At 44.3% G+C, this 22990-nt stretch overlaps 2 protein-coding genes across 3 annotated transcripts in view; both read left to right on the top strand.

Moving 5' to 3' along the window:
* Nucleotides 1-5265, top strand: part of LOC119181682 (multidrug resistance-associated protein 1) — a 45100-nt gene extending 39835 nt beyond the window's left edge. Inside the window, exons 19-20 of the mRNA XM_075874645.1 lie at nucleotides 2702-2797; nucleotides 5128-5265. Of these exons, the coding sequence (XP_075730760.1) occupies nucleotides 2702-2797; nucleotides 5128-5265 (234 nt within the window). The remainder of the gene's footprint in view (nucleotides 1-2701; nucleotides 2798-5127) is intronic.
* A 1169-nt stretch (nucleotides 5266-6434) lies between these two features.
* On the top strand, nucleotides 6435-21945 carry LOC142774732 (multidrug resistance-associated protein 1-like). 2 transcript variants are annotated; one of them, XM_075875686.1, is made up of 9 exons: nucleotides 6435-6557; nucleotides 8022-8187; nucleotides 10479-10805; nucleotides 12202-12303; nucleotides 13181-13324; nucleotides 14861-15019; nucleotides 16672-16838; nucleotides 18472-18666; nucleotides 21598-21945. In XM_075875686.1, the coding sequence occupies exons 1-9, from the start codon at nucleotides 6547-6549 to the stop codon at nucleotides 21767-21769; spliced, it is 1443 nt and encodes a 480-aa protein (XP_075731801.1). In that variant the 5' UTR covers nucleotides 6435-6546; the 3' UTR covers nucleotides 21770-21945. The 2 variants fall into 2 exon arrangements, with proteins under 2 accessions (XP_075731801.1, XP_075731802.1); XM_075875687.1 differs by lacking the exons at nucleotides 6435-6557; nucleotides 8022-8187 and adding an exon at nucleotides 10234-10400.
* The last annotated feature ends 1045 nt before the right edge of the window (nucleotides 21946-22990 follow it).

The following is a 22990-nucleotide window of genomic DNA, read 5'->3' as shown; positions in this document are numbered from 1 at the left end:
AAGCGCTTTATGCATGAGGTGACATTTTATCACAATGCAAATTTTTTTATTCCCAAATAAAACAAAACCTATATTACGCTTCAGCTTCGCCTACAAGGGTAGGACGTGACAGCGCAATCGATCCCGTATCTCACTGATTTCTCAATCGCTAGCTTCGCCTCACGTCTCAGTAGACACGTCAACCCTACCGTAATGAAACGAACGTCTGTGTGCCTCTCACAGTGTAAGAAAAACAAATGGCAGCATATCTACGGAGTGAATGATGGAGAGTGGGGCGAAGCATCCATCCGTCCTTTCGTTCTTGGTTCCGTCCGTCCATGCGTCCGTCTGTGTGGCCGTGCGTACGTCCATCCGCCCATCCGTGCGTGCGTCTGTTCGTGCGTCCGCACGTCCATCCGTGCGTACGTCCCTGCGTTCGTCCATGCATCCACCCCTGCGTTCGTCCATGCGTCCGTCGGCCCGTGCAGCCATCCATGCGTCCGTCCATGTGTCTGTCTGTGTGTCCGTTCGTCCATCTGTTCAACACTCCAAGTACCACCATCTCGCATCTTTTCATCATATATTTCCATAGAAAAGCACCGCCATCTAGCGGACATTCCAAGGACTAAACGAGAGGTGGCACACGCACACTTTGTTACGGCTTGCGCTTCGTGTCTACTTCTTACCTTTAACCACCTCGAGTTCATGGTATATACTAGTTCACTGTATTCATGGCACTGTGGCCCAACACTCGCTAGACCTTTCTAAAACAATGAGGTTACGCCCAGTGAGTATAACGTAGCCACCCTTTCTTGTCAGATAGTGCTCAATGTACATGCCAATGGCTGCTAATGGGGAATGAAAGACAGGACAATTCGGCTTTTACTTTCTTACGGCTTGCGCTTCGTATCTACTTCCCACCTTTGACCACCTCGAGTTCATGGTATATACTAGTTCACTGTATTCATGGCAATGCGTCTCAACGCTCGCTAAACCTTTCTAAAACCGGGGAGATTACGCCCAGCGAGTATAACAACCCTTTCTTGTCAGATAGTGCTCATTGTACATGCCAATGGCTGCTAATGGGAAATGAGACACAGGAGAATTCGGCTTTCAGTTTATGCGCACGCTGCGAATTTTTTATTGTTCAAAAACGCACAGGAGAAATCTCCCACCGGCACCACCTTGCAGGTCAAAACGTAAGACTGGTTACACACTACGACTACGACTACTACGACGGACGAACGGGTGCCGCTTTAAGGAGCTTCGCCCCAAAAATCACAGCATATTCACGGAGTGAATGATGATCAGTTGGGCGAAGCATTCGTTAGTCCATTCGTGCTTTTGTCTGTCCGTTCACTCTTGCTTCCATCAGTCCATCCGTGTGTTGGTCCGTCCATGCACAGTTCGTGCGTCCGTCCATCCTTGCGTCTCTGTCTGCCTGTCTGTTTGCCCATCTGTCCATCCGTTCGTCCGTGCGTGTGTGTGTGCATCCGTCCATCTAGTGAACACACCAAGTACCACCATCTCGCGTATTTTCACCATATATTCATCATATACAAGCACCGCCATCCAGCGGACATTTCAAGGACTAAACGAAAGGTGGCTGCTGCTGCTGCTGCTGCTGCTGCTGCTGCTGCTGCTGCTACTGCTACTGCTACTACTACTACTACTACTACTACTACTACTGCTACTACTGCTACTACTGCTACTACTGCTACTACTGCTACTGCTGCTGCTACTGCTACTACTACTACTACTACTACTACTACTACAACAACAACAACAACAACAACAACAACAACAACAACAAAAACAACAACAAACAACAACAACAACAACAAACAACATACATTGAGGACACATGACCCACAGCTTAAAGATCTTCGCCCCTAAAGAAGTCACAGTATACACACGGAGTGAATGATGAAGAATGGGACGAAGCATCTGTTCGTCCGTCTGTGTGGCTATACTTCTGTCAGCCTATCCATGTGTCCGTTCAGCCATGCTTCCGTCAGTCCATTCGTTCTTGCTTCCATTTGTCCATCCGTCCATCAGTGTGACTGTCCGTGCATTAATCCGTGCGTCCATGCGTCCATTCATCAGTATGTCCGTCCGTCCATTCGTTAATATGCCTGCCCGCCCGCCCGCCCGCCTGCCCGCCTGTTTGCCTGCCTGCCTGTCTGTATGTGTGTCTGTCTGTCTGTCTTCCATGAATTCCTTTCTGTTCAGGGTGTTTCCCTAATTATATAGTTGCTTTGTTAATCAACGTCATAGAGGTTACAAACATCGATGGCGGCGACGCTTGAATACGGTGCCAAACACAGCCGTTGTGATTTCATAACAACTTTCGTAACAATAAAAATACAGGAACTGGGTGCGTTCAGCGTACTCCGCCGCGGTGCAGTGCGCACTGCAAGATATATATAGTGATGAGACGCATTGGAGTAAGCGCAAAGAAACCGCACTTTCTACGACCAAGATTTGAACTCAGAACATGCGGTGGTATCAGTACCAATAGAATCGATTGCGAAGAAAAAGGTATGCCTTTAACCTTTGAGTGGTTTACAGGAATACGTCAGGGTTAATGGTAATTTATTTCTTAGTTTAATGAGTGTGTTACTGGGTATTGCAATCTAATCTTCGCCATGAAATACCAGTTAGCCAGCATTGATGCCCTCTTCACACCTATAGATAACGGTGGTTCTTGCGACGTTCCCAGGTCGACTACGAGATCTACCGCGACTACGTGAAACGCTTCGGGCCTATCATGTTCCTCCTGGTCCTTGTGAGCTACGGCGCTTGCCGGGCGTTTGACGTGAGTGAAACAACAGTGTAGCAGGAATTATTCTTCAAAATGAACCTCGATTACACTTTGGTAGCCTTGGTTAGCAGCCAATACTTCACTGCTGGTGTGATGAAGCATATCTAAGCAAAATCTCAGAGAAATCTACATCATTGCTTTGTGTGGTAACATAACCTCCAGATGAATCTACAAACCTGTAAGTGGCACTGTAGTCCAGAAAGCCGGCCAGTAGGTCATCAATTATTTCTCATCCCTAAAACATAATTGCTTGCCGAGCCAAAGTCCTGTGAAATTTTCTTGCTGTCTATACCAGTGTGTATGCGTTAAAGGTACTGGGAGCTCTTCACAGCATCTCCACTAAATGTGACTACAGCTTCAATAAGCATTGATGAATAATATATTCCAAGAGAATGTGTTGCTGTAAGCTAGTATAGCCATATTATTGAACTGCAAAGCATGCATTCGGTACGTGACATAGAAACGCACACAAATCCCAGTCAAAGGCTGTATGCACAAGTCGGCAATTAAAGATGAATCTCACTCACTCGCTAAAAAAAAAAGGGGGGGGGGCTTTAAGCATCATTCTAGAGTTTAACGTGATAGCGATACGCCATCCTTTGCGCAAACATCAAACGCTTATTACATACTTTTTTATTGTAAGTTGTTACTCGGGAAGCTTAAATATGGTATCACTACAATGTAATCGATAAAGTTGAATGTGGCTTGCGTCAGTGAAGTTTTCGCATATATCGAGCTGAATTCTGTGCTATATGCAGCATGCTTCAAGCCACGAGCAATTATGTGCCTTCAATAATTTAGAACTTGCTATGCGCCGTCAATGTGGTCTCAAGAGAATAAGCGTGTGTGCGTTTTGTAATAGATAGCCGGCTTTTTGAACCGCGACGTCGTTACGATAATCACATGTTCACGTGCTCGATGGCAATGTAAGCTTATACCGCGCAATATTACTGCGTTCTCAAAAGCTCTATTGGGAAGCCTGCATGCAGGATGTGTGTGTTTGTAAAGTACAAAACTTATTTTCACAGCATTTCCAAGCAGGGGAAGTTATTGTCACGGCATTTTAAAGCAAACACGCGGCTTGGTTGTAGCGACTGTTTGCTACACAAACGGTCTAGATTAAATTCGCACTAGCATCCAAGATTTTTATTCATTTTATTTTCAACTTTCTCTATTTTTGATCACGGACAAGACGACGATTTCTCGCTCACAACCAATGCCGGTGACATTGACACCGACACTGGAAGTGCTGCTAAACGAGCTCTTTCACGCTATCGGGTTAGTATATCTTGTGCTAAAAGCTCACTAGGACTTGTTGACCAATAATTTCTTCAACTAGACTCACTCGGGCTCATATTCACTCACTCGGACTCAGACTCACGCTCACAGCTCCATCTCGGTGAGTCGACTGATGGGCGAGTTTCTTGAATGTGGCGGTGTGTGTTCTTCTTTGTCTCTTACCAAATATGCGCTATGCAGCTACGCATAGCTTGACAAAGATGAATGGAACGGTAAAAGCACTGAAAATTCCATGTACAGCACAGACCCCCCCCCCCCTTTCCCGCAATTCCATTACCCATATTTGTTTTCTTCTTCCACGGGCATGCACACATTGCTGCATCTGTTTTGTTGTACCTTGACTTCGAACATTAGCCATCAACTCGAGACCATGATTTCGGGGCACATCAATGTCGCGCCATCTCAGCACAGAAGCACCGCATCTCGCTGTGACTGAACGGGAAATAGTGTCGGAAAAAAATCTGAACAAGAGTAGTTGTCAACATGTACTTGCTGTTCTGCGTATTTAAGACCAACGACACACCTATCATAGTACCGTGAGCGAAACCACAGAGGCTCCTAGGTCATTTCAACTCTAACATTTATCGTGATACGGGCTGCATTTTTATACATTAAAAAGACCCAGAAGCCGATGTGTTCTGCGGCACGCTACCGAAATTTCACAACAATGTTCAGTGAAATGTCCTGGTGAATCGCTCGGCACATTGAACAAACCATGAGGGAGTTTTCATAACTCTGAAATAAGTAAAATTTTGTCAACAACTTAGTGCTGAATAATGAAGCTCGGTAAAATTAATCCACTCTGCTCATCGCATTTTTGAAAGTTAAGAATATCAATCATGCTGGCCGCTGTCAACTTCACCTTTAGGTTACCGCTGCCATTTTCGCCTTCACCTTAAGATTAAAGTGCTCAGTTTAGCCGCCAAAGCTGTTTCGCTCGCTGCACGGTTACCTGTGAACCACCAATGTGGTCTCTGGTTGCTGCAATTAGAGATGTCGCATGCGAATACTGTTCTCGTTGCCAGGTACTTTCGTCGGTATGGATCAGCAGCTGGAGTCGGGAAGTCATCCAGGCAGATGGAAGCACGTGGCATGCAGACAGCGGTTGGAGGCTGTCTATCTACGGACTGCTAGGAGTGTGCCAGGGTACGTCTATCATCTGAACTGTGAAAGCCATCTTGACGTTGTGGGATGTTGCTGTCCTGAGCAGCGTTTTACGATTCATTTCCCGAAGTTCAGAGCGGATTCACGGTAAAATTGGAGTATAACGTACGTTAAATTTGCGAAGCATTCTGGCTTTCTTAAAACTCTGAACAGCTCAAACTAATGGCAAGGACAAGCGCAAATCACGAAAACATACACACTATTTATTTCTGACAAGGACCTCTTCCAGGAATAGAAGAGGTCCTTGTTTGCTATAATCTTCCATTGTTAGAATGGGTGGGGCGGGGCCTGGTGGGTAAGAGAAGCAGCAGCCCCCTAATCATAGATTGGCGGGCACGAAATCCGCCCCTACATTTATCTGGTCGGAAACATACACCAGCATCGGGTTAAGGCCATGCCGATTTAGCGTGACGATGACTGTCATCTTTCTCTTGCATTTCAAAAGTCTTGACTTTGCACATTGATTCCTATAAAACTGTAGACTAAAGACCCTTTGTAAGAAGCAGTGCTTATTGTTATAAAGAAATTTATTAGGAGCAATTTTATTCTCGTTAAAGTGGCGTAAGTAAAACAAATTGAAAAAAATTCAATATTGTTATGCATATGTGATTTGGGTGTGAGCCTCTGGGTAGCGGGGAACAGGCAGATAAGAGAAGAAGACGTCCGGCTAGCGAGATAGGCCTTCGGTGAAGTTCAAACAGCTGTGGCTCCGTGGTTCGTTGACGTACTGTACCCAGCACCTCCACCACTCTGTTACGTTTCGTAATGAGTTTATTTTGCTGTGGCGTACTGGTAGACTTGAAGGGGTCGTGCAGCGGAGGCCTATCTCACTAGCCGAACGTCCTCTACTCTAATCTGCCTGTCCCCCGCTACCAAGAGGATCATACTCAAATCAAATATGCATAACTATATTTTTTACAATAATTATGAGTAACTGATAGCACGATAGAGCAACACAAAGGACGCCGTCATAGTACACTCATTAGAATAGAGCAGGCGTAAGACTTCTTCTGTTAAGTCGCCTAAGCACGCAATAAATGACCACGCGAATTTTTTTCTGCCCTCATTTGAATGGTGTTGTTTGCGGCCAACTCGCAACGAGTAGGCGATACGTGCAGTAACAACGGGTGCACTTCATGCGTGCAGGATTGTCCATCCTCCTGGGAACGTTAGTCTTGGCTCTGTGCGCTCTCATAGCGTCGAGCAGCATTCACGACGAAGCCCTTAGCCGTCTGGTCCGAGCACCCGTGTCATTTTTCGACACTACACCATTGGGGCGCATGCTGAATAGGTTTGTATGCAAATTGACTAGAGAGGACGTTTCCAACATGCAAGTTCACACTGAGTTTACTGAATGGTCATCCTAGCCTGCAGCCATTGTCCTCAGCTCAGGTGGCCAGATATTTTGCAACTCGTGCACCTGAAACTTTCGATACAGGAAAAAACTTGAATTGCACGCAGTGCGCGATGGAACAAAGAGTGATGGTTGAAAAATTAAGAGATGGAAGGCAGCAAAATGGGTCTCTGAAATCCTATCAAACATGTGCTACCATCCATCGCGGCAGCGCAAGAACGAAAAGCGAGTACAGTTGATTGGAATCCTATCCGCGAAGCCTTGCTGTTCAGAAACAAAAAAACGATGGTTCTCTCTACTATTGTTATTATTTCCTGATGCGAAAGCAAATTTTTCATTGAATAGTGAACTGCTTGCAAAATAAAGTTTATAGTACGAATTGCAGGAGTGACCGTTCCCTTCACGGAGTCTAGATTTCTGTCCCATGAAACGACGGGTATACGGTACACAGCTCGTATTAAAGTGAGATATGAGCCTCTCATTTATACAGAAAGTCCATACAAGATTTACATGCACCATAGTGGTCTAGCGTGAATTATCGTTTGTTGAATCACAGCCACCCAAAGGGATCGTATACATGAACATTACTATTCGAGGCAAAACACCACGGTGGTCTTCGAGAAAGTCAAAAGTGCTTGTGCCAAGCGATAAGGTATTGTCGCACCCGCCCTGCAGGCACGACTTACGTGCTTGCTATTTTCGGTCCCTTTTCAGTAATGATCAGACATGCATTAGCAAGAAAAACGTTCACATGGGCTCCTCAGCGAAAATTTTGCCCCTCCTCGAAGTCTTGGTTGAAACAAGAGCAACTAGAAATTACATTCTTTGACTGCGCGCCTTTACAGGGGAGCTTACAAAACAAACTGCCAGAAAACACCTAGGCGCAGTTTGGCGGCATCGGTGCCTACACGCCATGGCGTTTGATGTAGCCAACACGTCTGGCGGTCGATTTCACGAACATCCCGCACAGTAGTCTTTTACTGTACCTTTTCATCGGCGTTGCTCTTGGCGGAGCTTGGCGGTGAAATTCATGCACGGAGGCATTTAGGCAATAGGATGCAGCTTTTGAATTCCCGAGGATTTCCTCCTCGAAAAAAGACTTACACAAGCCTGCACGAATAGGCATGTACTCAGAACTGACGTCATCAATCAAACGGCCCGGGACTACGTCTTCGTAGAACACTGCCAAGTGCATAAGCATGAAAATTGCTTTATTCATGGATGTGATCGGCTGCCACACTTTAGTCAAACGGGCGAGGCTTCCCCGGACTTTTTGATTGCAATCAGGCTATATGTTTTTACAGGGACGAGAAGAGCTATCACTATAAAGTCTGGCTACAGCTTCAAAAGAAAAAAAAAACCTTCACACTTAGCCGCTGTGCGGCCACATGTTCAACGCAGGTTCAGCAAGGATTTGGACCAGGCCGATATACAGATAGGCATCGTCCTGGACTCTGTCTTAGAACAACTGAGTGACGTTCTGGGCATCCTCCTGCTCATCACGCTGTACATCCCGACCTTCCTGCCAGCCGTCGCACCGTGTGCAGTTATTTACTTCATTGTGCAGGTACGATCCAGCTACTGCTTCATCCAAAGAAATTCGGCATTTTGGGGTAATCTGGCACAGAAGCCAACGTATAGTTTTGCCGCTAACCTTATGTATACTTTAAGACGAGGAAGCTGTTACGTCGGCTTCGGTGGCCTCATTTCGTACTGGCAACATCATAGGGGTCCGTATGTTTAGACTTAGGTACCCGGAAGAGAACCCCAGATTGTCCAAAGTTCCGAAGCCACGAAAGAGTAAGTAGATCTGAGATCAATGGAAAAAGCCTCGTTTCAGCAGTGAACCTAAATATGTTCATGATGCAAAAGGATCAAAATGTGGGCCAGTTGGTAATTCATTTTCTTCGTTCAGCGAACTGGGAGCGCAGAGAAAAACACAAAGGACGAAGCGAGGAACCACACAACACGAAAGAAATTTTAAACCACTCTCTGTAAAAAGCAAGGAAGTAAAGACTAGAGCGATATCGCTGCTGAAAAGGCTTAACCTGGAAAAACTCGGCTCTTCAGTAGAAAAGGCGAAAGGTGTAGAGCTAGAACTTTTTTACTCCATTAAAACACACAAACCGGAAATGCCGCTGCGCGCGATTGTTTCAGAAAGGGATACGTGGCAGTTGGTTGTATCTCAGTATCTGCAAGAACATCTATCTGCGTTGTGCGTAAATGACCCTTTTCACGCAAAAAACTCTGGTGTCGTGGTTGATTACCTCAACAAATGTGAATGCTCCGGTGTTACAGCTTTTAGTCATGATGTAGTCGACTTATATTATTCTTTGCCGCATGATCAACTGTTAAACAGCGTAGAGCAGTGCATTGTGGAAGACAATGATGAGATATCGTTCAGGAATAGCACGGGAATTTCGACTCAGTCTTTTCTAGAAATTTTGACGTTCTATTTGAAGTCCACCTTCGTCGTATGGCTTGGGAACCTGTACATGCAAAAATCAGGTGTGTGTATAGGTTCAAGTGTGGCCCCTGTGTTAAGCCAAATTTTTCTTGGGAAGGTGGATGCAGCCTTAAGCACTAAACTTCAACCTGGCACAAAAGTATTCCGTTATGTTGACGATTATCTGATTATCATCAAAAAGTGTTCAGCAGTGGACGTTGAAAGTATGAAGGCATGCTTCGAGAAGGAAGGCATGGGCCTCCGGTTCACCTCCGAGCTTCCAAAAGATAACAAATTGCAGTTCCTAGACCTTTCCCTGTTTTTTTGGTGATAAGCACCTTTGCTGGCGATATAATCCTCGGTCTGCAAAACCCGTTCTAGACTACTCTTCCGGACATTCCAAGCTTGTTAAACGCGGAATCGTAATGTCATGCTTACGTTCAGCCCTCGGAAAATGTTGCCTGCATACCTTGCAAAGTGGTTTCGTAGCACAGTTGGAACGGCTGATAGGTGCGGGATACCCTTCCTACGTAATAGCCTCAGTCTGTGAAAAGCTCCTGCGTACGGTCAAAAATAACGAAAAACGCACATGTACTTCTTCAGAGAATAAGAAGCGCGCGGCAGTAATCCCCTACATTCATAAAATGGCCCATGGGTTAAAAAACGTGGGAAACCGGTTCGGTGTGCGCGTGGTTTTCTCGGCACCCAATAAATTGGCCAGTATATGTTCAATGGTGCACAGGAGGGCACATAATGCATCTAAAGGTAGAGGATGCCTCCAGAAGCACGTAACTAAGTTTGTTAAGTGCATCACCGGAGTAGTATATAAGATACCCCTTTCTTGTGGACGTATGTACATTGGCCAGACCGGCCGATGTGTGAACGTGCGTCTCAGGGAACACAGAAGCTCGTTGAAAAATACACCTTACTCCCATTTAGCGTCACATTGCGTTTCGTGCAAGTGCCAACCTCTGTTTGAGAATACAATTGTTCTGTTCCGGCATCCTCATCAAACTACGCGCGAAATTTCTGAAGCCTATCACATTTCCAGGAATACGGACCAATGTATAAGTCATCCTTCCTTCTCACTACTTGACTGTGAATTCAGCTACCTAGATAACCCTTAGACATGTGCCTTGATTACACGCTTCGCATGCTGCCCTTGATTTCGTCATAATCTTTTTGACATGCGCATTTTGTGTTTATATATGTCCTTCCGATGTGGAAAATAAATCAGTTGATAGTTGAGCGCTCGTGTTGTGTGGTTCCTCGCTTCGTCCTTTGTGTTTTTCTCTGCGCTCCCAGTTCGCTGAACGAAGAAAATGTTCATGATGGTAATGATGAAACTTGCTCAGAGTCTCGTTGAAGCATCCCGTGCAGCAGACTTGTTTCCTATTCATCGGTTCACGCAGAAGCTCTTCGTACGCACCTTCCGGCAACTACAGAGGCTCGAGTCCGTCTCTCGGTCGCCAGTGTTCAACTGCATCGCCGAGACGGTGCCCGGTGTGCAGACTATTCGGGCTTACGCCGTGCAGCGCGGTTTCGTGGCCCTCTCGGACTCCCTGCTCGAGCGCTGGATCTCGTGCGCCTTCTACCTGATGGGCGCCGAGAGGTGGCTTACGGTGCGCCTCAACTTTCTCGGCACCGCCGTGTCGCTCGTGACGGCCTGCTTGTTGGTTCACGGACGGGACACGCTCGGACCGGCGACCATCGGCCTAACACTTCTATATGCCCTCAAGGTGAACACAAAAGTGTCCTTTGAATCGTCACATCTCTGTGATTGTGTAAGACATCAAACCATTTTCGTTCAGTGCTGACGCGACACGTATAGGTGGCTCTTACTAGCCATCAAAATATAAAATGGCTATCGAGTCGTTCGTGGCAAACAATCACGCAGAAATCCATATGAATTTTGAGCTATGCTTGCGCAACAAGGCTGTTGCATACGTAATATTTCTTCTCGAAATGGTTCCTCTACACACCAATTTGTGTTTTCAATCCAAGACAGACTAAACCCACCGTGAAAAATACACACGTATCTACTCAATAAGAAGCTAAGTCAGCATCATAGAACGGGAAAAATATAAGACGGAGGGTCTCGTGACAATTTCAAAGTCTAGCCTTAAGGAATGCAACTCGGTTCATGCTGCTGATTCTGCCAAGAACATTGCAGCACTAGCAGTGAGCGGAGTCGGAGGAGGTGACATATAGCAAACGCTTAAGCCACGCGCTGGCACGCTGCAACCCGTGCGCGTGGTCAGGCCTTAGCGGTAATGGTAACACGTACATTATTGCAAACTGTCCATTCTTTTAAGTGCGGAACACTTAGGCCACCGGGCTGTCGTATGCTGTCGACTTGGCGTAATGCAGGCGAAACCACGAATAGCGTAGTCATTTCAGGGGCGAAGCTCCTTAGATTGTCAGCTTGTCCACCGTTGACCGTCGTAGCCACCTCTAGGACTCAGAGTGCCCACTAGATGGCGCGGCAGCACTCGCTGCCTTTACCAGCTCGTTCACGCAGGAGGAACTCTAGAGCGCCGGGCGCGAGTCCCGCTATTATTCGGACTGCGCACTAGATGGCGCTGCAGCGCCCACTCCCGTCACCAACTCGTTTACGAAGCAGCAACTCAAGAGCGGCAGGCGCGAGTTCATGGACGATGTGCTCAACCGAGAACTGGCTTTCACGCGGGGTGTACCCGACGCAGTTCCAAATTGCCAAGAATGCCGCAAGGAACGCTTTGCTATGATTCGACAGCTGCGTAAGAGACACGCGTTCTTCACTATTTCTGTTACGGAAGTACACTGGGACAGGCTTCTTGAAACTCTGGAACGGCTGGGAGTATTGACGGTTCACGGATTTACCTCCGTAGCTTCACCCACTCATCATCATTCACTCCGTGGGTATCCATAGTATTCCAGTTACCGAGAGAGCTTATACCCACTGCAATATTCACGTGTCTATTCCATAATAATTGTTTCTCAAGTACAACCACTAGACATATAAAAGTAGACATAATGGGAAGAAAAAGGTTTTAGTATATAGCAATGTGTCAATCTTTATGTCTTAAAATGTACGGCCTGTATTTTGTCTCCGTAAATTTGTTCTCTCAACCTCTTGTTTGCACGGGCTTTCAGGTGACCGACGCGCTGAACTACCTCGTACGCTCCACGGCTGACCTGGAGAATTCGCTGATCGCCGTGGAGCGTCTCCACGAGTACACCAGGACACCGACCGAGGTTAGTGAATTACACGTAGAGGTGATCTCGTAATGACTGGTAATCAGTGTTGGCATCATATAATATGGTATCAGTGTCGATATCATATCAGTGTCGGTATCAGTTTCACCAAAATTTTTATGGCATTTCTTTCTAACAAAAAAAAAAACCTGATCATGCAGCACTCATTCGCGAAAAGATGAAGGCGTTGCGAAGAAAAGCAAACAACGAGCGTTATATGGGTGACGTCAGTATTTCCCAAAATCAGGGGCATACCGAGTGGCTTTGCCGAATCTAATATTAATTGCTGGTAACACTTTTGTATTAGTCCCCGAAAAAATGTGTTGTTTTGGTCATCGTTGTTAATGCGAACACTGCAAACATAAGATAGCAAATGACCTGGTGACCACTCTAATTGAAAGTCAAGCGCGTTGAATTCACAGTCATAACGACCGCATTTCATTGAAGGTGCAGTCTAACACCCTCGCAATTTGTTTAGGATTACGTTAAAGAATTAAGGTCATCAATATTGATGAAAAATTTCACGCGACAGTGTCGTACAGCCATATTAACCCAAAAACTCATGACAAGCTTACACTTGAATTGCTTGTGTAGCAATGACGGCCTGCAGTATTTGTTTTTTTTTTACTTAGAAGCATAGCCAGTCTCATTTTCACCTTAGAGCACTTACATGAAAAAAAAATTAGAATTTTGCTCTGGAATGCTTGCATGGTATTTTGGTTTGCATTATTTTTTTAAACACAGGCAGCATTATTTTCACCGCATTTTTCCAGCTAAACGAAAAATAATTCGCGACCAAATTTAAGCAGCCGGTGGCGCCATTTTCCACTTACTATAACTTGGAAGTTCCCCGGTTTTTGGCGTGAAACTTGCGCAGGCGCCATGGCGCGTGAGCCCACCGCCGAGTCCCGACTGGCCGCAGCAGGGTGCCGTCCAGTTCGTGGACTTTAGCACTCGCTACCGGCCAGACCTGGATCTTGTCCTGCGCAAAATCAATCTCGAAATGCGGCCTTCGGAAAAGGTTTGTGCGATCGACGAAGACGTGAACAAAATTTTTGTTTCTCTTGTGAAAGATTTCAATAACAGCGATAAATCTCCGAAAATGCGAAAAAAAACGAGCGTGAATTATCTGCTTGCATTTCCCGTTTTTCGACCTCATGATGTTATCAGTCTGCGCACGTACCTTTATAAAGAAACAAGCTCTCGACCCGCCCAGGTATGAGGGCGGGTCGAGAGGTTCTTAAGCTATGACTTCTAATGGTGACGTCACTACATGAAGTCACATGACGGCGTCATCATTTTTTATTAGGCACTGATAGTTGGGCGAGTTGTTACAAACGCATGGTTTGAGGACAGCGTGACAAAGAAAACGAAAATTCTATTTAACCACGCGAACAGATGCGACGACTCGCAACTGAAGTTAATTCAAAATCACGGAACAATATACTTCTACGCAAAGAAAAGCAAAAGAAGGAGCAAAACCATAAATCACAAATATGTCATCCATTAAGGTACAAGATTTTTTTTTTGCCTATGATCTGCGATTTCAGGTAAACTTCACTTGTTAGGCAGGCGCGTGTTTGTATGGCTAGTCTTTTTGACATCTTCCTCGCGCCGTTCTAATACCTCGCATCATTTGACATCATCGATCAGCAATCCAAAACCACGTGAGGTGCTGAAAGCTTTCGCACAAGAAGGCGGAGAGGAACGAAGTTGAAACTTCAATATCATAGACTGACAAGCTAAAGAGGTGGGCAGGTTCTCCTTGGCACGTGTTGCATAAGAAACTGTGCATTTCCACTCATCACCACCAATCGTCCCCCCATTCGCAATTTCATGACCTGGCTGACTTGTATAGACGCATGATGATCGATTTTGTCAAGGCGCTTTGCCAATCTTCGTCCCCTTGCAGTGAAGCACATCGTGCGAGACAAGGCGGAATGAGCGAGCGAACGCACGGATTAAACTGTTGAAGAAAAATTCACACCTCATACGCCCCCTTACGTACGTGCGGCAATAGAGAGTTTATATCCTGACGAGTTTATTTTATGACACGGTTCACTTACATCAACGCAAAATTGTGGTAAACTGCGTTCGCTTGCAGTGAAGAGCATCGCTTTTTTTTTGGAGCTGAATAACTTTTCCTTTTGTTGCTTCGCGTCACCAGACAACAATTGTATTTCGGAAGCACTATGAGGCACAAAAAGTTGGCAATCAAGTCGTATTTCTGACACGTTTAATGAACTTACTCGGAAAATAACTAATTACTACTGACCAGGTCAAGCCCAATTCTGCCTTGTTAAGTCCATTTACATTTAAAACTATAGCTAGCACTATTATCTCTGCTTGAATAAAACCCACCTGAGATATACGAGATCATTGTGTCATAATAACGCTGGCTATGTCTAATTGAACTAATAAAGAATAATTAGGCTAATTGAAAGCGAGCTACGCTATGAGCAGCTAGGAGACGCTAACTTCGCAGTGACTCGTCATTGCGCATCTTGTGCAAGGTGCCCTCATGTTCTCTTTTGTTTTGGTATTATCCCCCTACCAGGTTGGTATAGTGGGCCGCACAGGTTCGGGCAAGTCATCCCTGACGCTGTCCATGTTCCGCATCCTGGAACCAGCCGAGGGGGACATCATTATTGACGGCGTGGCCATATCGCGCATCGGGTTACATGACCTGCGATCCAAGATAACGATCATCCCGCAGGTACAGACCAGACGTGAAAAATGAAGCATATGCATTTTCTTTTCTGCGCAAATCAAACGAGCGCAACAGATCACACGGCACGTTTTTCTTCGACATAACGATGTGAAGCTAGTTAGTGAAAAAGTAGCGGGAAACACAAAGGAAGCATTTTGTAAAATTTTGTCGAGTGAAAATGGAAATGAAGTTAAAGTAGATGATCTTTAAGAAAATGAAAACTCACTTAGGGTAATTTTAAACTGCGAATTTCTGCATACGGTGGTGGTTGTGAAATGATTGTTTTGCATGCTTTTCGACATAATCATTACTCTACTTCAAAGTCAAGCATAACACTTCCTACCATGATATGACTTAATGTCGAGTTCAGAAATCGTTGTTTATCATTGGAGCGAACACCGAGTGAACTCTTTTCTTTCTTCCAAGTCCTTCCGCCTCACTACCAAATTACTTCCTGCTTTGCGAATATTCACAAGATGTCTTTTAAACATATAAATTGCTGGTGGTGATTTAGTTTACGACTTATAACAGGAATATCGGAGCGTCATTAAGCGTGAGGTAAGGGCCAAATAAGTGTTAGGATAGCTAAAAAATAGTAATTGAGTTAAAAATTGTCAGTAGCTGGATTGTGGTGGCACCAGACGGAACAGGTCTCAACTACGCGTCTTTGTATATGGCATTTGAGTTATGTTTCGGCAGCGAGCGAAACGGGAAGCTTACCCAAGGAAAACACCAATACGAACGAACAGCGACATATGAGGATCACTACTGGACAATTCAGTCAAGTTTTAGGTTCCTGTCCCGATTTGATGGGCGAAGCTCCTGAAGGTCGATGCTTGTTCGTTGTCCGGCGTTAGCGTCGTGCGCCGTAGCCATCACTGACGATGACGCCGTCGATGATGATGCTGATGACGATGAACAAGCGCGTACCAGAACCCACATTCTCTTTCAGCCGTCAAGGCAGAGCACATGCTAGGTACCCACTATATGTCATGACGATGACGGTGGCGCTGATGACGGTCATGATAAAGGACAATCACTAGCTTGTGCAGTAAATGGCGTCTCAATATTCTCTACGTTGCACTTCGTATCACTGGAAACAACAAACAGCCACAAAAGGAACGTGCCTAGACATTGCTTTTGCCGACTTCCGGCCATATTCGAAACCACAATGCAGTAATAATGAAGGCAAAATGAAATTCACCACTCAACCCAACCAGTTATGACCAAAAAAACATTGTATTTATTTGTACACTGCTTCGCCCACTCATCATCATTACTGACTTCATGGATATAGCATGCTCTTTTGTGTGATTCACAGCTATCGATAGTTTTTTGTCACCGTTAAGAACATTGTGCCGATACACAAAGTTGGCTGCGATTGCTTTAGCTCAACCACAAATGCTGTAACATGTAGCTTGTACAGAAGAGCAGTACAGTACGGGGTAAAGCGTTTTTATTAAATAGATTCGTGCTCAATGCTTGGTACATGTCGTAACTGTTTCAAGCAATGCATCGAATTTAAATCTCACGTTCTTAGCACGCTTGATCTCCACTTACGAGAAAAAAAAACGCTGAAATAGCACCGTAACTTTCCTATCGCTTGCATATCTGTGCGTAACTTTCTTTTTGTTTCTTTTTGTCTCCGATTGCTTTAGGAGCCGGTCTTGTTCTGCGGGTCACTACGCCTTAACCTGGACCCCAAGGGCGAGCGCACGGACGAACAAGTGTGGGCAGCTCTGGACAAGGCTCACCTCAAGGACTTCTTCAAGAAGAAGGCTGAGAAGCTAGACTTCTTGGTCGAGGAAGAAGGGAAAAACCTGAGGTAAGAAGCAGGTGTTGCATGCTTATCAATAGAAGACCTTTTTTCAGAGGTTTTAGCTGAAAGCCTCGAAAAGTTGCAGTAGAGAACTGAACTACAACGTAGCGTGGGACGGAGCGAAAAGTCATGGGAAATGAGTAACGATATAAAGAGACAGAGAAAGTACAGAGTTGATTAGAAAAAAAAACTGGTAGCCGATAATATAGTCAAGATGGAAAAAGTCAGCCTTGTTTCTTGCGTGAAGCAATTCATACAATAACGACTAATTGGAAGGGTATACAAAACAATTAAGGCCGGAAGCCCATTCTTTCATGATTCGACGTAACGTAGCTCTACGATGCGCCGGCGTAAAGGAATCGCGCTGCAACAAGACGCGAAGGGATTTTCATGGTTTTTGTCACCTCGATGAGACGTGTCAAGAGCACAGCGCATACAAGAGTAGGAACTGCACCCTCTTAAACAAACTGCTGCTCGAGCAACGCAGCCCGCAACACTCGGCATCTCTTCATGCACCTTCGCTCAACAAAACCGCCCTTCGTTCTCGCATAGAACATGCGATGAGCAAACCAGTATTATTCAGACACGACAATGGCTAAAACGCGCCTAGATTGTATATTTAATCATAATCGCATACAAAATCTGGATTTGTTGGTCCCGTAATGCGCGGGCCAAATGACCGATTGTTAGCAGCAGCAATGGTACCGATACGAAAGGATTGGAAACGCAGCAGATGGCTTCCGAGCATTAGAGGCAGAACGTACTCCAACGTACTCATTTTCAGCGTTACTATAATCTTGACCTAGATTCACGTTTTCACTTACGCGTACTTACATGTAATTCAAAGCAGTGTCATTCATACACTATTTCAATACTTATTCATCACAGGCGTGCATTCCGTAGATGGTGTGTTGAGCACCCCGCTACCGAGATTTCCGGGGAGGTTTCAGAAAAACATCATTGCTCTTTCAAGAAAAAAATGTATTTACTCGTTTGCAATCCCTCATAACACTGACTACGAGGTACTATACCAAAAGGCGCCAAGAAGAGAACCGATTACGTGAGATTTCGGTGCTTTAAGAGCATTGAAACTACGGTCAAACAAGCTGACTTTAGGCTAACACACTTGTGTCAACTCATTCAGACTCCTTCAGTCTCAGATACAGCCGTGAGTCTGAGCGAGTCTGGGAAAGTAATATTTTGGCGAGTTTGAGTTTAGGTAAATACGCTTGAAAAAATTTTGTGTGTTTGAGTTCGAAAGAGGCCAGTGTACAAAATATATTTAATGCATGAATCTGAGTGAGCTGTGAAGCTTTTGCCGATTTCTGTGGGACGAAGTTAAGCAATCTGTTCCCATAAAATGAAAAGAGCTCACATGTGAAACCCAAGATAGGATTACGTAAAACGACATATTATAGTTTGTTATAAACTTGCAGTAAAAAGGCAGAATTTATTCTAAACACTTCGTGCGTGGTGTCTCTGAGACCAAGCCTTGTATTTTCTTCAAGTTATCTAGAGCTTAGCTCCAGATAAGTGTTTACCCTTCGGCCAATACTGTTTTTGTTTCTTCAGCGCAGTGCACTTAACGCACCTTGCTCCACATGTTGAAGCTAAGAAAGTCGTGTGTATTGTTATACAGCATTGGTCAGCACCAGCTTATCTGCTTGGCTCGTGCCCTGCTGCGTAACACCAAGCTGCTGGTGCTAGACGAGGCCACGGCTTCGGTGGACCCGGATACGGATGTCCTCATCCAACAGACCATCCGCCGTGACTTTGCGAACTGCACCGTTCTCACCGTGGCCCATCGGCTGCAGACGATCCTGGACGCCGACAGGCAAGCTGACACATTTCTGCCCCCATAAGCACTCTCGGTCATTGGGATACGTATATCGATTCTGGTATCAAGGGTGTTTATTGCTTGAATCTGAGCAAGAAGAGAAAGAAAAAGAAAATCCCCTGTTTATAGTATGTAACTTCTTGGAATTTGCCATACTATTGCTATTACTGCGCGTCATATTCATGAGAAGCCCCACTTTTTTTCCCGGATGGCTGTTCAACTTAAGTCGCATTCAACCAAATGAAACAGGAAATGAGTTAAAATGTCAAACTTTGTTCATAATTTCAAGTCTCACGCACTCTAATTATGAACCGCAGTTGCTCGAAGTAAGTTTGCATACCCATATTTAAGTCGACATTTGGCGTAGGTCTCTGGCACAATTGCATGGAAGATTAACGGGGACCCTGCTTTAGATACGACTGCGTTAGAAAACATTTTAATGCAACTTTCACAGCTTTGTGTGTCCTATATCCTGAGTAACAGTCGTAGCTTATGCATGTTTGATTTCCCGACTTGAAGTATGCAGTCATTTTTACACCAGAGCAGTGACAGTCGACGTCCGCCACCTGTTTTCGTCCTTAACCAGCATGCCTTCAGTGACTATATCTTGTGCAGATGATTAAAAACAGTAGCTGGTACTTCCTAACATTAAATGATGTTTGCTTTTCATGTGTAGCTTTGCTTGTTACTTTTAGTGAACCAGGGCAGCAAATAGTGTGACTTCCCCGATTTCTGAGGCTCGTTCGTTCTGTGGAGTATTTGCAGCAAAGCTGTAACGTACGGGCAGTAAAAACAATGGGAGGTAAAAGAACGACTACACAGAGTGAAAAAGAGGGAGAAAGGGAAGAAGGGCAGAAGTTGGAGGGACAGAGAAACAGATAAAGAGAATGAAGCGAAGTCTGAGTCTATGAAGCATTCTTACCACCCGTGCTCATTTAGCTGCCGTATTTTTTTTTAATATGCAGACTCTTATTTAGCTTTTATACGTCACTCGTGAATATTAAACAGAAAGGCAGCAAGCGAAGCAAGATATATATATATCTATATATATATATATATATATATATATATATATATATATATATATATATATATATATATATATATATATATATATATATATATATATATACAGTGGGAAAGCGTTCAGTGGGTCTGGTACGTATAAAAAAAGAAGCTGGTACACCTACGAGAAAGCAAGCAGGGCCTTTATAGATTTACGTTTCGGTGGTGGCATGGCCTATATATATATATATATATATATATATATATATATATATATATATATATATATATATATATATAGATATATATATATATAGATATAGATATAGCAAGGGGTAGGGGGCAGTCAAACGGGCAAAAGCTTAGCCAAACCACGACAAGCTAAATTCCCAGCCTATCTGCTGTGACACGACCTTGGCACGATGTAGTGCAACCTGTTCTAGTTCTTTCTAATACAGCTTGAATTTTTTTAAATATCGAGCATAACACTGACCTCATTCAGAGAAATATTCCAAAACTCGGAGAGTTGTCAAGAAAATCTGCATCAAATCCCCGCTGGTTATTAGCACTTGGTGAGCGCGTATATAGAGAAGCCTCACACGCACTATTGACCCACGTGTTCATCACATGCAGTGCACGCTTTCTAATCTGCCATCGTGGCCCACCGTCGCGCCGCATAACGCCCTCGTGCCTTCAGCAGGTTCGTTCAATCTAGCGCTCGCCCATCTTGCTGTGATTATTATCATCAACATCTTACACACAATATGATCATATCAATTATCTATGTTTTCTTTCGATATCAGCAATGCATATGTTTCAGTCACATTTTTACGGTTGCCTAGGCGTCATGTTTCACATAAAGTCAAAACGAAGCACATCACCCATGTGTCTTACAGTTTATGGACTTGCGCTGCCGACGATTTCTCCTTGCTTTCACCGACAGGGCGTGGGCACGCGCAGTATCTTAGTGTCAGCATTCGGTTTATACATGTTGTGCTGTCATTGCAAAGTTTGTATTGGAGTAATATGCAGCGCAAAGGTGACTTCGCTCGCTTCTGCGGCTGCGTTTATCGAAGCAACTACTAGGCTTACTTCGACGAACACTTCAACTTGCTGCTATCGCATTGCGTATGCTGCTTGGCTATAAGGCATTGAAACTGCGATTTTTTTTTATCGCGAAACGTGCTATACATTCGCGTTGGGGCCAAAGGCTGAAGACACGAATGCCGATTTCTAACAGCACATCGGGAACGAAGCTACGATGTATTTTCAACTTATCGTCTATGTTTAGTCCGAAATTGCTGCAGCTGCAAAACGAACACTGCTTGGAAGTACTAATTACGAACGAGCCCAATACACAGTTCAGCCCAGTCAATTGTCCAGCGCAAGAGCGCAATTATACTGTTTCGTCTTGTGTTGAAGCACAAAAGCTGTTTGGAGGCTCGCAGTAAATATGGCGAAGTTTCAGTTTTTTACATGAAAAAACTGACAATCATTCGTTTCTAATGCATGCCCACAACGTTGTTTATACGAGTTTCTCAGTGTGAAAACTACTTAGTTCAAAGACTAGCTCAAATCGCTGTCTGAAACCGCACACCACCACGTACTTTTTTGTAAACCATGCAACATTTTTTAATATAATTAAAAGATTTTTGTGAATTAATTGTGCTAAAAAGAGATCTACACTATTTTTCTTTTGATAATCTTTTCTTGACAATGTTGTATTTCATAAAAAAATGATTAGTTATGTGCGAAAAACCTTTGCTAGATGTTCAAATGGCTTCATCAGAAATTCCAACACAGCCCTTGCAATTTTTGTTATCGCTGTGGTAATGTCTCTGAACAAGTGTTTCTGATGACCACGTTTGGCTTCGCTATAGGGAAATTGCCACAAAAAAACTTTGTGGATCATGCCGTCCGCAGGATTGTCGTCATGGGCTCTGGCGAGATAAAAGAGGTGGGCGCACCCGGTGACCTCATGAGGAATCGCAAGTCTGCATTCTTCGCCTTGACTCGTGAAGCCGGCCTGGGAAGTGAAGAGCGAAGCTCTGGCTTCGAACACAAAACATCCAAGCACTCTCTGACCGGACATTAAAATCAACACGTGTTGCGTTTGTTTCTTTAGTTCCAGCACTTCACGAAGGCTTACTTGTAAAGTTTCCAACAACTACTGTACGACGGTGAATTGTGGGCTCCCTAATCTAGACCACTGTTGGTTAAAAAATACCATCAGCACCTTAATAAAAACATGACTGTTTTCATTAATGAAAACATGACCTGCTCTGTTTTCACGTTCTCAATAATGAAGACATGACGTCCTCTATGGGGATGCATATATTTTTAGAAAGGAACAAACTGTTAGTATTTGGAAACTTGTAAGAAAAGAAGGCAGGCGCACTTTTTCAGGTAGCCCAAGACATAACCGTAATACTTCGTGTTCTAGAAGCACAAACGGTCGAAACTTGAAGGTGGGTGCTCCAGAAAAAAAAGCGCAGCCAAACTCTAATATTAATCAGGTGAATATACGCTCACACATATCATATATCCTGACCACATTACTACGTAAATCATCTTGTCTACTGCCGAGTCTATGAATCATCACTACCATCCGTGCTCCTTTAGCTGCCTTTTTTTTTTTAATACGCGGACTCTAACTTAGATTTTTGGTATAGGTCACTTTTGAATACTTAACAGATCCTTACTGCGGGACAATGTAATGCCTGTAAAGTACCGAAATCTGTACCGGGACGCTTAGCGGGGACAGTACGAGTATGGTTTTTCTGATGGTTAATCATAGATTAATGTCATCCAACCACGTGTACAGAGTGTCCACGTAAAACTGTAGATTCTGCAACAGTGAATGTATATCTGCAGCTGCAGCGAAAAATGCAATGTATTCAGCGTATACATATACTTTTCCGTCATGTTTTACAGGAATAGTGGACAGTAAAACATTAAAAAAAGCGGTGACAATACCGATGCTTGGAGAATACTTCTAGTTCATTTATAATCAGAAGAAAAGACCATATTAACCGCAATAAAATTCTGTCTTTCGAAGAGAAGTAAATCAATGCAACGAAGTAACTTTTTTAACCTACGTGCGCAAGCAAATTTATTATTTTAACGTTTTCCACACTATCCCGAAGTTTAGTCTTTTGAGTGGTATGCTGCTTAACTTACACGTTTTACGGTATGCAAGTGACACTTTCGCCTTAACATCGGGATACGTTAGCGCTCGTTTCGACGTTCTATCCTATCTGTTTTTGTTATTTAACTAACTTTTATTCATTTATAGTTTTCCTCTTCAAATTAGTCA

This window comes from Rhipicephalus microplus, chromosome 10 (genome assembly GCF_043290135.1).
Source record: "Rhipicephalus microplus isolate Deutch F79 chromosome 10, USDA_Rmic, whole genome shotgun sequence".
NCBI classification, from domain to species: domain Eukaryota; kingdom Metazoa; phylum Arthropoda; class Arachnida; order Ixodida; family Ixodidae; genus Rhipicephalus; species Rhipicephalus microplus.
The sequence above is the reverse complement of the archived record's forward strand: the minus strand, read 5'-3'. Positions and strand labels throughout refer to the sequence as shown.

Bases quoted from the DNA above. Each gene is read 5' to 3' on its own strand.
- LOC142774732 (XM_075875686.1), top strand. The intron at 8,188-10,478 runs GTACGATCCAGC...CGGTTCACGCAG, and splicing joins TTATTTACTTCATTGTGCAG to AAGCTCTTCGTACGCACCTT. The intron at 15,020-16,671 runs GTACAGACCAGA...CGATTGCTTTAG, and splicing joins AGATAACGATCATCCCGCAG to GAGCCGGTCTTGTTCTGCGG.